Below are 15742 nucleotides of genomic sequence, written 5' to 3'. Positions count from 1 at the left end.
TTCTATTATATTCAGTAAAGCAACATAAAAATTTGTCTCTTCACTAATATCCCATTGATTTAACCTGAGAGTGTGACTAATAATAAAACTTTGGTCATTTGTTATATTAATACAAGCAGTTTAATATTTCCCCCTAAAATACTACTTTACTCAGCATTTGTCTTTTTTTCTTTTAACAGTTCTTTTTTCTCACACACTGTTGGTTTTTCTTCTCCTTGTTTTTGGCATCATCGTAAGATTTTATTTGGGGATACTACAGAAAGGAAAGCTCTTTTCAAAATCATTAGTGATGTGAAATTGTGCATCCATAGAGGGGAGATGCTGAAGAAGGGATGTGGTTAAAAAAGCCCCTCTTTTGGAAATCAGTTTTTTACCTACCAGGGACTTTCTGGGGCTTCAAGGCTGTTGGCCAAGAGTGTAATTTGCTGTTTTTAGACAAACTTTTGCCAGTCACTTAAATTTTAAGTTTAAAATTCAAGTGTGTTCACTAGACTCTCAATTCAAAGAGTGTTATAGTCATGATACAGTCTCGTATTTAAAAGAGTAAATCAAATACATTCCTTTCGTTTACTTTAAAGGAAACTGTGTTGTACCAAAACCTGGATAGACAATTTCAATTGATAACCTATGGATGTGTCCACAAGATGCTTTACTATTCACTGGGTTTATTTATTATTGTTCCATTTTAATTGTTTCAACTGAATTTTTTACTTGTTAACTGTTTACTAAACACTGTGCCCTCCTGTCACAATTTCTTGACCTTGCCCTCCATTGACAACCTCCAATTATGACGAAGAACTGATTATGCTGTATTGGTAGTGTAGGGGGAAAACAACCTGAGATACTATTATAGGTTATTATAATGTAGTAATAATGGCAAATCTAAATCTGTGGTCAATTTCCATATTCAAAGATGATAACATTAATTTACATAACAATCATGAAAAAGGACCCGGGTTAGTTTAACCTTAAGCAACTCAGAGAAATCTACAAGATGGTGGAGCAAATTCTTGCGCAAGCAGTAATTGGGGGAAATATTCCAGAGGCAGATATTCCAAGAAATAAAATAACCAATGAAAATACACGATATGCCTAGGATGACGTTACTGCCCTTGGGAAGTCTGTGAACTCCCATTTTATAGGATTGTTGTGAAAATCAAATGAGGTAATGATGCAAGGCAGCACCTAGCACAGTTTGCGCACCAGAGTAAGTGCTTGTTAATAAATGTGAGCACTGTCAGTATTACAATTATCTATATTCTCGATTTCCTAAGCAAAAACTAAAGGTTAATGTATTCGCAGTAATAGTAAATGTTCAGTAAGTGAGTAGGGCACCAGTAGGCTTCACAGAGATGTCTGCCACGGCCCCTACCCTCAAGGGTGGGAATAAATAAGATATATTAATAAACCAAAGGCAGAATCAGAGTGCAGTGCAACATACTTCCCTTTGAACATTATCATCTTCTGATGTGTTTGTAGCAGTTGTGTAAATGTTAAAACCACAAGTAATTATTCTTTCTCTTCTGTCACATTCTCTCTAATTTGTACTGTCTCAATATTTTTGTTTATAAAAATGACTGAAAGAATGAGCGATTGTGTCAATAATGAAGACACCCCCTCATTTTTAGCAAAGAGACAGCCCCAAAATCTCAAGAAGTGAACAATTAAGTGAGTCATAAATCTATCATTCATTGTTAAGTGCAATTTTTTTAAGATAGCAAGGTTCAGTATCATTTTTATGGTGCAATTAAAAACTATCCCTTCAATAAATCAGTAGTCAAAGTAGAATGGTATTTTGAGTGCCTTTGTGCATTGAAAACATCAGGTTGTCAGATTCTTCCTTATTTGCAAATGGAGCTTTTATCCCGAGAAATACAAGGATGCGTTCTAAATCTGAAACATCTGGGTTTTGTAATAATGTAGTAGAATCAGCTTGTGTTCTGGATTCAAATAAAAACCGTCCCACTTACCGACAAGTCATGGAAGCTCCCTGAACCTCAGTTTCCTTATCTGTCAAAAATTGGGAAGATATTGTCTGACCCACATGACTGTTAGGACAAAGGAGAGAGTGGTTCGCCAAAACAAACCTGTTTTGTGACAACAGACTCTCAATCTTTGGAAAAACAACTCAGTGAGAAGTAAAATTTCTTTACTTCTGCCTCACAATCCAGAGCCTATTGTATGTGCTAAATGTTCAGTGCTCAGTATCTAGTTGGCCGATAGACTGTTAATTTCACAAAAGATACTAAACAATACACATCCAAGAGACATCAAGGACAAGTGGGGTAGATATGAAATCTGTGAAGGTCTGGTTCAGCATCAGGGTGACATGGTCAAGCAGAAGAGGCAAGCTCTTTTTAGAATGTCTACTGCCCTCTAACTGGTACAGCCAAGAATAGTCTTGGCTTTTGTGTATTCTTGGAGTATTTTTCTAAGAATACACCACAAAAGACACTGAGGTTTTACAGGAGTCTCTTCATAGTCTAACATTATGCATTATTATATTATTTCCCTAAGAAACCCTCAGATAGAGTGGAGACTTTATTTTATATTTAAAAATCTGTAATCAGGAGTCTTTACCAGGATAAGAATCAGAAAATTTGCTTTGCCCCTATTCCACAGGAGGCATATTGAAATTTTCATCATTCCCAGATTTCTGACCTCCAAATGTTTTGTGGTTGCCTTTTGCCTTAGAGCCATCCCATGAAAAAGATCTCCTTTTCCCTCAAAAAAAAAAAAAAGTTTGTGATTCACAATAGCTGAATAACATAGTTTCTAGCACTTTTAACAGGGTTTCAGGCATTCAGGGCACAGTGAGTGTAAGACTGAAGTCTAGAAGGTCATAATATTTTTCTACTAAACTATTTTAAGTGTATAGCTTCCAGTAGAGCAGTGGGTTGTATGAGCAAGTTTACTGTATACAATTTAAGGTAATTGTATACAGTAGAAAGATGTATGTTTGAGATATAAAATAATGTCCTGATATTGGAAACTAACTTATCTTAAAACCTTTAAAAACTCAGATATAAAATTAATTGATTGTAGTGAGCATTATTATCTATGTGGCACCTTTAGTTTAACGAGACTGTATGCTGTAAATGTTTTTAAATTGTTCTAATGCAAACAAACAAACAAAAAACAAAAACCCAGGTTGATAAACAAAAACTTTTGCTGAAGTAAAAGCAGAAAATAAATATCAGAGGTTCAACTTAATGCTTTTCTATGGCGGTTTGCCCAAAATTCCAAGAAAACAAAAACAAAATCAAAGATACCATTAACAAATTACTAAACAAAGTCAATTTGATACACCTATGTATTAGAAATTATTTTCTAGGTAACAATAACAGATACTATAAAATACTGAGCATTTCACTATCGTGTTAAGTGGTTCTGATGGAAGCTGGTCTCTTAAATTGACAATAGGTACATAAATGTCTCTACCCCCCATTTCAGGGAGATTATTGACTAAAATATTACAAAATCTGCCTTTAAGAGCATATTTAATCATCCACTTGAAATAGCACACTGAAAGTTAAACAGTTGTTCTGGCATTTAGTGTTGCTAAACCCAATATTTCCTATTTGTAAATATTTATTTATCCAGGAGACCAGAAATGCGGTTCGGAACATCACCATTCTGTGCCTCTTTGTATAAGTTCAGCATTTTCTGAACCAGCAATGCCATTTATGATGGCCAAGTTGACCATGTTCCTGAAGTTCTCACATCACCTCTGGCTTAGGAAGACCCTGTAGGTCTCACCTCCCAGGTCTCAGACTTGACTTGTTTCCTCTCTTCCTTTGTATTCCTGTAATTATAGGGTGAGATTTGACACAGAAGGGTTTTCAAAATCCCAGAATGTGACCAATTCTCAGGGAACAGGGCTCTGCTGTGCTTCAGAGCATGGACTCTGGACATACTTCTGGTTCAGTCATGGCTCCACCAGTTAATAGCTGTTTGACATTGGGCAACTTGCTGGACCTCTCTGTTGTCATGTGTTCTCATTATGTAACACAGGGATACTATTAGTACCTGAGAGCGTTGTCACTGCAAGGATTAAAGGTGTTTTATATCCATGTAGAATAACAAACAATTATATAGCAGTTACTAGGTGCCTGGTACTATTCTGGGTCCTCAATGTGTATGCTTGATGTTGTTGATACTGTTGGTAAATAATACTCTATAAAGTATTTAATATTGTTAATATTATTGCATGGTCATATTGGCACTGGCTGCCTCAGGCAAGTGTGTGAGAGTCTCTGATTCAGATTACTTTTATGCTTCTCTCACACTAATGGAATCATTACCTAGGGCTAAGAAAACTAAGGCTCAGTATGGTTGAAGGAATTCTAAATCCAGAACCTGGGTTTATCTACTTTATCCTCTTTTTGTCCTTGACTCCTGTCTGCCTTGCAGATCTTTCCAACTCGGCTGCCTTACTCCTCATGTGTTCTGTGGCAGATGAATCCTAACTAGCATCCCTATAGCAGTCTAATCTCTAATCTACCCCTTCCGTGGACACTATTTCCCTGTCACACAGTTAAGGATGTCACTTACCACTCGCAAACTAACTTTGTTCCTTCTCCATAGTATAAAGTTTAGTAAAAGTTTAGTGTAAAGTCTAGAGTATAAAGTTAACATGATCTGAGAGGTTTGTGTTAGTCAAGCCTACTTTTCCAGCTTCTGAAGGCTACATACTCTAAAACCACCAATATTGTGTCCTCATGGGAATGCTCATCTCTCTCCAATACAGTTGTGACTGGGAGATCTGATATGCATTCTCTCTCTCCAGAAAGTCTCTCTCTGGACCATCTAATAAAATTTTATTCACTCTTACTTACGACCCTTCCACCGTTTTTTCCTAGGATATCATGCAGTCCATCTTTTGGAGGAAAACTCTGTATGAGTAGATTATTGTTGAGAGTTATAGAGACAACCTATGGCAGTAAACATAAGCACTCATCAGTACAGAAGAAAAGATGCAGGGCCTCAGAGTTCCCTTTTTCATCAGGGAAAATTTCTACTTTATTTGAGTGTACCACTTGCGTTTAGCTAAGGTAATGTCCTGTGAAAGATTAACAGGTGCAACAAGTGAAGACACAGCTTTCAATTAACTCTCTATAAACAAATTTAGTAGTTGGGCACTTGCATGACTTCTTGACTTCAATATTACATGGTTGATGAACAGTTTGTCTCAATGGTGTCCTTAGTCATCAGTGTGCAATCATTACCTCAAATAAGAAATGTTCTCAAGTAGTGCATAGAGGAGACACCCTCGATATTTGAAATTAGCAAGTTACATATTACATTTTCAGTTCTCATGTCACATTCCCTCAGTAACTTAACTTTTAAGTGCCATTCCTGAATAATTCCTAATTTTTCCAGCATAGTCTGTGTATATGTTTTGCAGGCATCTGAAACACTTAAAGAACTAGTCTTCTGCGTGTATCACTGCCTCTAATTGCAGTAGTGTAGAAGGGAATGCATTCAAGGTGGGCTGCGTTGTCTGAAAGGTGTCTGAACTCTCATGAAAGAGTTCAAATTCATTTAAGATGAATTTGAATTCAATGGGAGAGCAAACACTGCTAGAGCAAAGACTCAGGCATATCCAGAGGACTGAGAGCTTGTCTGTGGACAGTGGAAATTAGGTGAGATAGAAGGGGTCAAATTATGTGTAGTTCTGAGAGTCAAGCAGGGCCCTGGCCCAACAGTGTTAAGTATGGATGGAAAAAGTAACATGATAGAAGCAGCACTTTAAAAACATTTTTAGAGAAAATCTTGAGACCGTACATCAGATTCATTATCACACATATGCACAAAAGTTGGCATACAGATTTACAGGAGCTTACAGTGTGAAGCTCATCTTAAGTCCCGGCGAAGAACCTTTCAACTGGAGACCAGGGACCCTGATCAAAGACTTAGTCAAATGGTTATGAAAGCCTTACCGAGGATGGTGGCAGTGGAGATGGAGAGAGGCGTTTCTCAAGAAAATTTAACAAGATTTGGTGTCTGATTGGGTAGGGAGCTGGGAGATGAAGCTAGTCAGACATGACAATTTGGGAGACTGAAAAAAAAGATTTTGCCAATGAAAAAAATTAGCCTCTGTCCATAAAGACTAGTTTCTGTTTTGTGCTTATTAGTTTTTCATGCTTGTATTTATAACTGAAAGTCCTGGGAGGAAAAAGAAAAGATTCATGTCTAAACATCCAAGTAAGAGAAAGTTTTAGAACTTTGGGCTCAAAGAGAGCTACATACTCAATTGAGCTCTGTGAGACAAGGCAAAATGTCCTCCTCACAACATCTTAAGCCAGGAATATGTTCTTTGAATTTACAACTTCTTAAAATAGGAGTCAATAAAAAAAAAAAAAAAAAGCAGCAAGTGTTTTCAAGTTAACTGGAGAGAAAAAATTTTTTTTCTCCTAACACCATATTTCAAGTTTTGTATATTTACACTAGTTTTAATATGCATGTTTAGAAACGTGTAACCAATTGAGGTAGATTCTGTTATCCTTCATACAAATTATATTGTGAATGCTTAACTTGTTTCATTTTATGTGAAACAATATTTTTAATCAAATCAAACTATAAAACGAACGGACTCTAAAGTCGGTCTGTTCTTCATTTTCTTATAATCTATAATCAGGAAATCCATTCACTCACGCTTTATAATTTTTGTGCTTTTAAAGTGGTCAGGAGAATGTGACATCTGCATACAGTCACATCTGAATTGATCGTTGTCCAGGCAGAAGGTAATTTTAAAACATGGCATGAGGAAAGGTTGAATCTGAATATTAGAACATTACCGAGAAATTAACTTGAGTAATTTGCTACCTCCCCGACCCCTGACTTTGAATGAGACTGTTCTCTTTGGTGAATTTATCTTAAGGGAGGACAACAGCCTCAACGCAGGCCACAGCGTTCTGAGCGAGGAGGCCCGTGGTTTCCAAGCCAGTTTAAATGCAGGCTCTTCTTAGCAGTAAACCACACGCATGTATTCATCATTGATTTTCAAATGATAGGTTTCTATATCGCTGGTTTAGGATCCACAGTCTTGCATTCCTGAATCTATATTATGCCAAAAGAATAACAACTTGGTGGCTGGAAACAGAAATGGTTATTATACGGCTCCAAAATGCTAGCTGGCACAATATGCTAAAAACAGCAGAAATTCACCGGTAAAAGGCAGAATTTATTTGTTCTTAAAAATAACTTTGTGCTCTAAAAATATGGATTTAAGAAGTGTCATCGTGGTTCAAAATATTTTATATTCAAAATGTAAACACCTTAAAATATGTGACTAATCTTCTAAAATGGTATAATTTCCAAATAACAGGAAATATTCCAAGAGAAAAATAGAATGCTTTTCAAATCCATTTTTGAGGCATTTATTGGATGAAAAACTATAATATATGTTTACTTTTTTTTTTCCTGCTGCCCTAAGTCATTGTTTAAAAATGTGGGCAGAAAGATGTAGGCTTTGTTGGAATTTTTCAGTTTACTGTAGAAAAAAAATTTTTTTTTAATTTTCAAAAAAGAAACCTTTTCTCAGAGCCTCTGTGAAGCATTTCCATTTTCACACACTGGCCCAGTGTTTGTCATATCACAGGACAACACATTTCACAAAGCGGTTTTACTTCCTTTTAGCAAAATAACTCCTCCATGCAAACCAGTATTGGCATCTACCAAGCCAGGGTTTTAGTTTCTTCTGATCTATTCAAGCTTCATTGCACTGCTTAACTGACTTTTTCCCCCCTTCTTTTGAAATTACCCACCTAATTTTCCATTTAATTGTTTATTTAAACCAGATCTCACGCAGGCTTAACAGATAAGTGACATATGTATTGAGTGTATCAGACTGAACTTCAGCTGACAGGAAAGTGTAGTGCACATTTTGTCTTCGTTCTCTCAGTCTCTTTTTATCCAGTAGAATATCTTAATTAAAACTAGACCCTTAACATATTTGCAAGAATGATTCAATTAAGACACATTAAATATAAACTATTTTGTCAAGAATTTTTGTAAGTGAACATGTTCTTTGTATCTCTCCTAGTGAAATAAGGTAAATGTAGTTGTTTCATATGATAATTTTTGCCACCAAAAACTATCCAAATTAACTGGAAAAGAAAATTTTGGCTGTTGACATATTTAGCTGGCTATAGAGGATTTAGCTTCTTTCAATGAAGTTTTATTATACAAGTAATTTATATTCAAATTCAACCAACATTTCCTAAGCAACTTCTGTGTACTTGACACGTGTTTTGGAGGGGGTTCATTTATTTTTAATCCCCCCCCCCCAGTAACTTGGAGAATTTTACGGATGATCCGATTGACAGATTTAATCTTGTAGTTATTTGTTATATATTCAGCCTGTTTATTCATGCATAAAATGAGACAGGTAAATGAATGGGATATGAAGAACAAATGTGCTCTACACAGTATGCCTCAAATGTATTCTAATTCAAAAAATGTTTCCCTAAATATTTCCTGAAATACCCCTGTGCTTTGCCTTCCCAGTCCCTCATCACCTCTAGCTCACACCATCAGTGCCCCATACTCCCAGGCCTTTCTAATTACAGGATACGCCAGGGCCAGTAGATCTCTCTGTCCACTTAGAGGCCTTTGTTCTACTTCTGCTCTGTGACCTTCACGGATCTGCATTGCCACCATTTACACCCAAGGTGTGTCGGGCTGGAATTCAAGATCTCCACGTCCCTCCAAGGTCTTCGACACTCCTCTCTTTTTAGGAGTTCCCTTCTAGCCAGATTGCTCACAGTGCCCCCCGACTCGTGCTCTGTAAATTCCCACCTCAGCCCTTTCCCACAGCCCAGTCACAAGCCCAGTGTGTCTTACTGTCTCTTCTCTTTTTTCAAGGCCCAAATCAGTTCCTGCCTCTTAGGTGAATCTTTATTGGATAATCTCTTCCCTCCTGGGAACTCAGTAACACTTAATCTGGATTACTCTGTGGGCATCTCTCCCTAGACTGCCTTGTCTTGGTTTGTACGTCTCACACATGTGCATATTGGATTACCATAAAGGAATTGCAGGGCCTTTGAGGACTGGGGCCACGTCCTTGCCTCCTCATGGGGTAGCACACAGTATCATTCATCCTGGAGTAATAGACACTTGTGTTTTAGGATAATGATAATGATGACCAACCGTAACAGCGAGGTTTGATTGTCTCCTTTAAAGTGCTTCAGAAAACAAACATCTAGTTTTACATCAAGGATTGTAGAGTCGGGTAGTGGGTTTCTCTTATTCCCCAATCAGAGGCCATGAATGAAGCCAACAGATGACATTCTGCCTCAGTTAATGTTGCCTCAACTCCTTCCGTAGCTCTTCCTGTCACGGAGCAGTATATTTTGAATGATGAGAAATGGCATCCTTCAGATATCCGTTTCTGTTAGTAGGGCATTGAGCATCAGAGATCTAAGAAAACCCCTTCAGTGTTCACATCATACGACTATCCCTGTGCCTTGGTGAATCAGTACTTTTGGAGGCATCAATCCTTCATTTCAGCTCCTAAGTAGGAGTCCTGCATTTTGAAATTCTGTGTGAACAGGAAAGCAAGCTGTCAGGGTCATACACGGAACTTGTGAGGAGAGCAAACCCGACATAAGAGGACCAGAGGGAGAAACCACTCAAAGAAAAGGGGAAGTCAACAGCAAACTGTGGAAGAGCCTACTGTCCCTGCATGTCCTCGAAATGATAGTCTTACTGGTATGCCCTCTCTTCACTTAAGGACACACAGACACACAAAATAAAACCCAAACCACTGAACTGAAAGAGTGAGTCACGCCAGCCCAGGCCTTTGCCAAGCTAGTCCATTAAAGTGCAGGGCAGATTCTGTGCTTTTCTTAGACCCTGAACGAAGACTGTCTGACTTTCTTCCCAAATTTTTTTAATGGAAAAAAAGTATATGCTGATTTCTGAGCAAGTTGGTATAGATTAGCTGTCTTCTCGTTAAACATTTTTAATCTTCCTTTAGAGAATGTTAAAAAAAAAAAAAAAACTAACTGGGTTACCTTCACGTGGAGGCTAAGTTGGTCATCCCACAGACTATTTTATAAGTCATACCCTGTTAAACTTTTATTTTTCATCTCATATAGTGTATCCTGTAGAAACATTCTTGAGTCTAGATTTCTCCCTGAGTGCTTTCATTGTTTTGTGTTAACAGGGAACGGATATGGCAATCCCCGAAACTCACCAGGTCTGCTGGTCTCACCTGGTAACTTGAACAAGAATATGCAAGCAAAATCTCCTCCCCCCATGAATTTAGGGATGAATAACCGTAAACCAGATCTCCGAGTTCTTATTCCACCAGGCAGCAAGAATACGATGCCATCAGTGGTAATGCGAAACTACATTTTAAATAAATGTTGATAATGTTTTGTATATGTTTTGCTGTTTTTGTATTTGTCTAACATTTTGAATTACTTAAGTGCTCCTAGAAAATTAACATATCAATGCTATTGCTGGAGCCCTGTTTGTATTTAGCCATTATTTCTGGTAACTGGTTCGCATTTCCCTTTTCCATGTTAAAAAAAAAAAAACAAAAACAAAAAACCAACATCCAATAAACTTCACTATAAAACTGGTGTTCTGAGGCAAAGAAACCATTTCCTTTTAAGCTCTCCAATTTATAATTAGAAAAAAATCATTGCTTATTACTCTGCTTATGTTGCATACAATTTGACCAATGGTAGAATCAAACTCACAGAATAGGGAGTTTCATAACAGATTTTATAATGTTGATCTAGTTATGTCCTCAAGGTACTGACAACCCAAAATCTTTTCCATAATTTCTACATGAACATTCTCCTGTGAATTGGCCATTCTTTTCTTAGGTATATTGCAGTGATAATGCTTAATACATCATGTGCCTGTGCTCTGCCTCAATTCATATTTCCATATATGTGCTTCATGCAAATAGCTACCTCTCAAAAGCAAATTGTTTTAAAATCCTACGCATTATGAGAACAAAGGTTATATTTTACAACAACAAAAAAAGTTGACACTGTAAGAAAAAATTAAATAAGAAATAAATAAATAAGAAATATAAGCAACATCCCCGGACTCCATCATTTTTCTTTCTCCTGGGTCTGCAGGCTAAGATGAAGATAATGATTGTGGGGCCAAATTCAACAACAAAGAGACTTACATCAGTGTTCTCCAAATTAGCTTTGCTTAAGAGCGAGAACATTTAAAACCAAGATTCGGTAGACAAATTTAGACCATTCTGCAAACACATTTCTCTTTTTTTCCTTTCTGTGCTCTGTGGCAGGCTTCACGGTAAAACAGTCCTGCAAGCTGATTAGTTTATTATGGCACAGTGCAGATTAATTTTGAATATCATCCCCCCCAAAAAAATCACATAATACGCAACATTCCCTTCGGAAAGGACTGAGTCTAATAAATAAAACCTCCCACGGGGCCATAGCCAAGCAGTGTGGGCCATACGGGGCAGGCTGTCTCTATCAGCAGGTTTATTCCAAGTTCCTTAAAACTGATGTTCTCCCAGGAATCCTGTGAGTGGTCAGTACAGCCTCTCACTGGTGGCCAGGTGCAGGTCCCCCCCACCCCCGCCTCCAGCGCTCCATGAGTGGAGTCTCAAAATACAAGCTTTTTTTTTTTTTTTTTTTTTCAAAACGTGGTACTGAAATAATGAAGTTTGAGACACTGACCTGTGCGGAAAACTAGATAGATTGTCTTCACATTTGAGACAAACCGCTCATTAAGTGAAACAAAGAATGTCTTTGTAAGGAGTTATCTTTAGAGTCTGGGTTTTAAAATTGTTTAAACTGTTGTGTCTATCAGAAGATGCTTTGCCTTTTGTTGAAAAGGTTTTGCCCAGTTATAAATATTTACAGACACTAATTAATAAAACTCCTTCCCCATGCTCTCAGTCTGAGGATGTCGACCTGCTTTTGGTAAGTAGAAAGAGAACTTCCCTTAAATGATACATGTAAGGAGAAACCCAAGGTGACTTTTAGGTGGAGGGCTCTAGCAAAATGGGAAGATATCAGAAGTTACCATAATATGTCAACATTAATTCTGTTTCGGGGCCATTAATTTCAAGTACCACACACAGGTGAAAAGAATATCAGGGTATTTATTTTTCTGTCTCAACCTTTGTAAGTGAAGACCATGTTTTCAGTTTATTTTAGGACCTGATTTATAGTAAAATTCAAACGAAAATAATTTCCTTAGTTATTTAAACCATGAGGATACTTATTTTTCTAAGAATTAAAGTCTCATGATCTTTAAATGTATGTGAATCTTTAGTCTTCTTGCTGTAAGTAGTTAAATACACATGTTAGCTGGTTTGCCATGTAGTTCTGAGGGAAGTTTAGAAGAATCTGAAAAAAGTGGTCAGAGCACCACCTGCTGGTCAGAGTATAGCATGAAATGTGCCCATCTGCTCTGCTGTATATAGAACTGAACATGAAAACCACCATGGTTGATTTTAATTTTTTTTTAATTTGCATTTGAATAAAAACTGAAACAATGGAAGTACAGTATACATATTTCATCAGTTTTCAACATAGTCTGTTTTTACTCATAATAAAGCCTATGGTACTTGTTACTAGTTCAGTTGCCTAGGAGATACTGATGTAATGGGTTACTATGGCAACAACTGGTCTCTTGAAGGATTGTAAATGATAGGGTTGGCAGAGTTCATAGAGACACATGTTAAATGATTAATTTCAGGAGATTTGTACCAAGTTATCTCGTTATGTGCAAAACTAATACTGAAATCTAACATTTTTAACTTTTAAAAAATTCTATCAATAATGTCTCTTTATTTACTTTAAAAGAATCAAAGGATAAATAACTCCCAGTCTGCTCAGTCATTGGCTACCCCAGTGGTTTCCGTAGCAACTCCTACTTTACCAGGACAAGGGATGGGAGGATATCCATCAGCCATTTCAACAACATATGGTACCGGTGAGTAGCTTTGCCATGTTCAAATAGTACATTAAATACTTTTTATTAAAAAGCAAGATGAAAAAAGATACTACCTTTCAGTCTGTTAGGAAGCTTCAGGTAGTACCTGTGGCGTCCAGAGACTATACTGTTACCTATTTCTTGCTAAGACAAAATAAATATCCATATTTTTCTTTCTTAAGTGAAAGTTTTTATTAACCCAACCTGAATTCAATATAAAAGACCAATTTCAAGGAAAACGAGCCATTATTTCTTGATGTAATAGAAAGCTCACTTTCTTAGAATTGTTTAAAACAACATTTGTAGATCATCAAATATGTGTATGCTGTAATGCCGGATTGTACTTCTAATAAATTAAAATTTCAGGCGGTTGTCCTTCAAAGCTCTCGTGGAATACTTATTTTTCAGTATATGATATGTATCTCTTTTAAATCAAAATTGCTCCTGATGCTCTATCTCCTTCTCCCCCCCCCCAAAATGAGAGAATTTATAATGATCATTAAATAGCACTAATAGAATATTTTTAATTGGACATGTTTATTTACCATTTTATAATTTCCAAATTAAGTCTTTTCCCTTATTTTATTTGTTCATCTAGAGTACTCTCTGAGTAGTGCAGACCTGTCATCTCTGTCTGGGTTCAACACCGCCAGCGCCCTTCATCTTGGGTCAGTAACTGGCTGGCAACAGCAACACCTACATAACATGCCGCCATCCGCCCTCAGTCAGCTGGGGTAAGCAATATTATTTCTCTCATAAAACACTTTCAGAAGGCATTTTTAAGTGACAAATGGCAATCTCTAAACACTGCGCTCTAAGGTCCCATTAAAGGAGGTACAATCCTACTTTATCGAAATCGGAAAGTAATGATCAGATCGGTATCTTTCAAGCAGGTTTAATATTACTTGGCTTATTTTTTAAGAGGAGGGGAGCCCTGTGATAATGAGGTAAATTATTTCCCTATTGTTTTAGGCTATACTGGTTTCCACTTGGGTCAATGACAAAATTTCATTTAGTTAACTTTTCATGTAGCTCATGTGGGACATAAGAAGGCACTTAAAAGTTCTTAACATTTTTGAGATATTTGGGAATCCTTATCACTTAACGTAAACCATATAGTCATGCTAACGTTAACCTAGTGCTCACAGGATCTATTATTCTATTGATATACAGATTTCATATAGTTATAATAATGCATTCATAGTATGGCTGTATATTTGTAGACATTGTATAAATAAAAATGTATATGTATGTGTACATATATATATATATATATATACTAATTACCTAAATTTGGGTATAAAAATAATTTCTGTTGTTTTCTGAAATCAGAATATGTGTATTTCTGCCCCCTTGTGGTAACTTTGAGAAATGTCTTTATCATAGAAATGACTCCTGTCATTTATCTGTAGAAATGTGCAAACCTTTAAAAAGCACTGACTTCATAATTCACACTTTGTGTCAAATAAATAGCTTTCTTAAGTTTAAAACATGAATCAAAGATCTGCCTTTCAGTTGACATAATAACTCCAAAACTGCAGTTCATCTTCAGAAGAAAAATACTAGGAAGATATAAAATATTGAAAGATAAATCTTTGTATTTTAGAAACATTCTGTGTGTCTACCTCACTTTTACTTTTCTGCTGAGCCATTTGGTTAGAAGATCTAGTTAGTTCTATACTTCTGTTTCTAAAGAGATAATGAGTCTAAAAACACTGATTACAATAAAAATCACTGATTGACATCACAACCGCATCTCTTACCCCTCGCTGCCCTCCTAGCTTTCATATGGAATCTATTTCACATAGATTAGTGCTCTAGTAATGGAGTCTTCCCCCATTCACTGCCTGTCTGTATCCTGCCCGCTAATCACTATTGTTGAAAATCTAAACTTTCATGTAAACCATAAAATAAATTCACATGACATTGTTGCTGTGCTTTCTTAAAAGATTGTTAGCTTTGAAGATATATTAAATATTGATATAGGGTTTCTCTTTTAAATTAAATATCGATAAAGGGTTTCTCTTTTTAGGACTTTTTAAGTTTTCTCAGAAATGTTAACTATGCAAGTAGACATTTATTGCAATAACTTTTTAAGGTAATTATCCCTAAGTACATTGTACCATCATGGCAATCTTAAAATACATACAGGTGGCAGTGCTCTGCTATGGCTAAGCAGTGAGTCCACTGTACGTGCTTCTTGACAAAAATCAGGGTAGTTGTTTACTTCTCACTTTTCACAAAAGTCATCCATTAGAGGACTGGATTTCCTTAGAAATTATCAATGTCAAGAGCCATAGTATTTGCTTTGAATGTGGCTTTCTTTTGTTATTAGTAACACCTGAAAATTTGCATTTTATATATAAAACACATTTATGTATTTTGACTATACCATAATTTTAAAAGTCCCTTTTTTTGCATGTGAAGAGTCTGATTCTCTGCTGCCCTTAATAAAGGCTTCAGTAAATGAGAAAGGAGAGGACTGGCCTAGAGAGGAACCGAATGGCAACAGCCAAGGATGAAGCATTTTGTTTAGTTCCGGTTTCTTTCAGCAACGGTTATCATGGTGCATAATTAGTCTATGAGTTTTTATTGTATTTAATCACTTCCCTTATCCCTCAGATAGAATACCCCCTTCAGCCCTTCTAATCTTGGCTGGCCCTCCTTCTTTCCTTCCTTCTTTCCTTCCTTCTTTCCTTCTTTCCTTCCTTCCTTCCTTCCTTTCTTCCTCTCTCTCTCTCTCTGTCTCTCTCTGTCATAACACATACACACACACAGGGTAGCTTTTTAAAAATGGGTC

The 15742-nt window shown here is 36.6% G+C and overlaps 1 protein-coding gene across 14 annotated transcripts in view; it reads left to right on the top strand.

Moving 5' to 3' along the window:
• The window catches only part of MEF2C (myocyte enhancer factor 2C), a 151538-nt gene that overhangs the window by 127591 nt on the left and 8205 nt on the right, over positions 1–15742 (top strand). For all 14 annotated transcript variants that reach the window (XM_049649787.1, XM_049649798.1, XM_049649795.1 and 11 more), the window contains 3 exons: positions 10172–10344; positions 12813–12942; positions 13541–13676. In XM_049649787.1, coding sequence (XP_049505744.1) covers positions 10172–10344; positions 12813–12942; positions 13541–13676 — 439 coding nt within the window. The remainder of the gene's footprint in view (positions 1–10171; positions 10345–12812; positions 12943–13540; positions 13677–15742) is intronic.

Source organism: Panthera uncia (assembly GCF_023721935.1).
Source record: "Panthera uncia isolate 11264 chromosome A1 unlocalized genomic scaffold, Puncia_PCG_1.0 HiC_scaffold_17, whole genome shotgun sequence".
In the NCBI taxonomy this organism is placed as follows: domain Eukaryota; kingdom Metazoa; phylum Chordata; class Mammalia; order Carnivora; family Felidae; genus Panthera; species Panthera uncia.
This window is presented reverse-complemented; position numbering and strand designations above follow the sequence as displayed.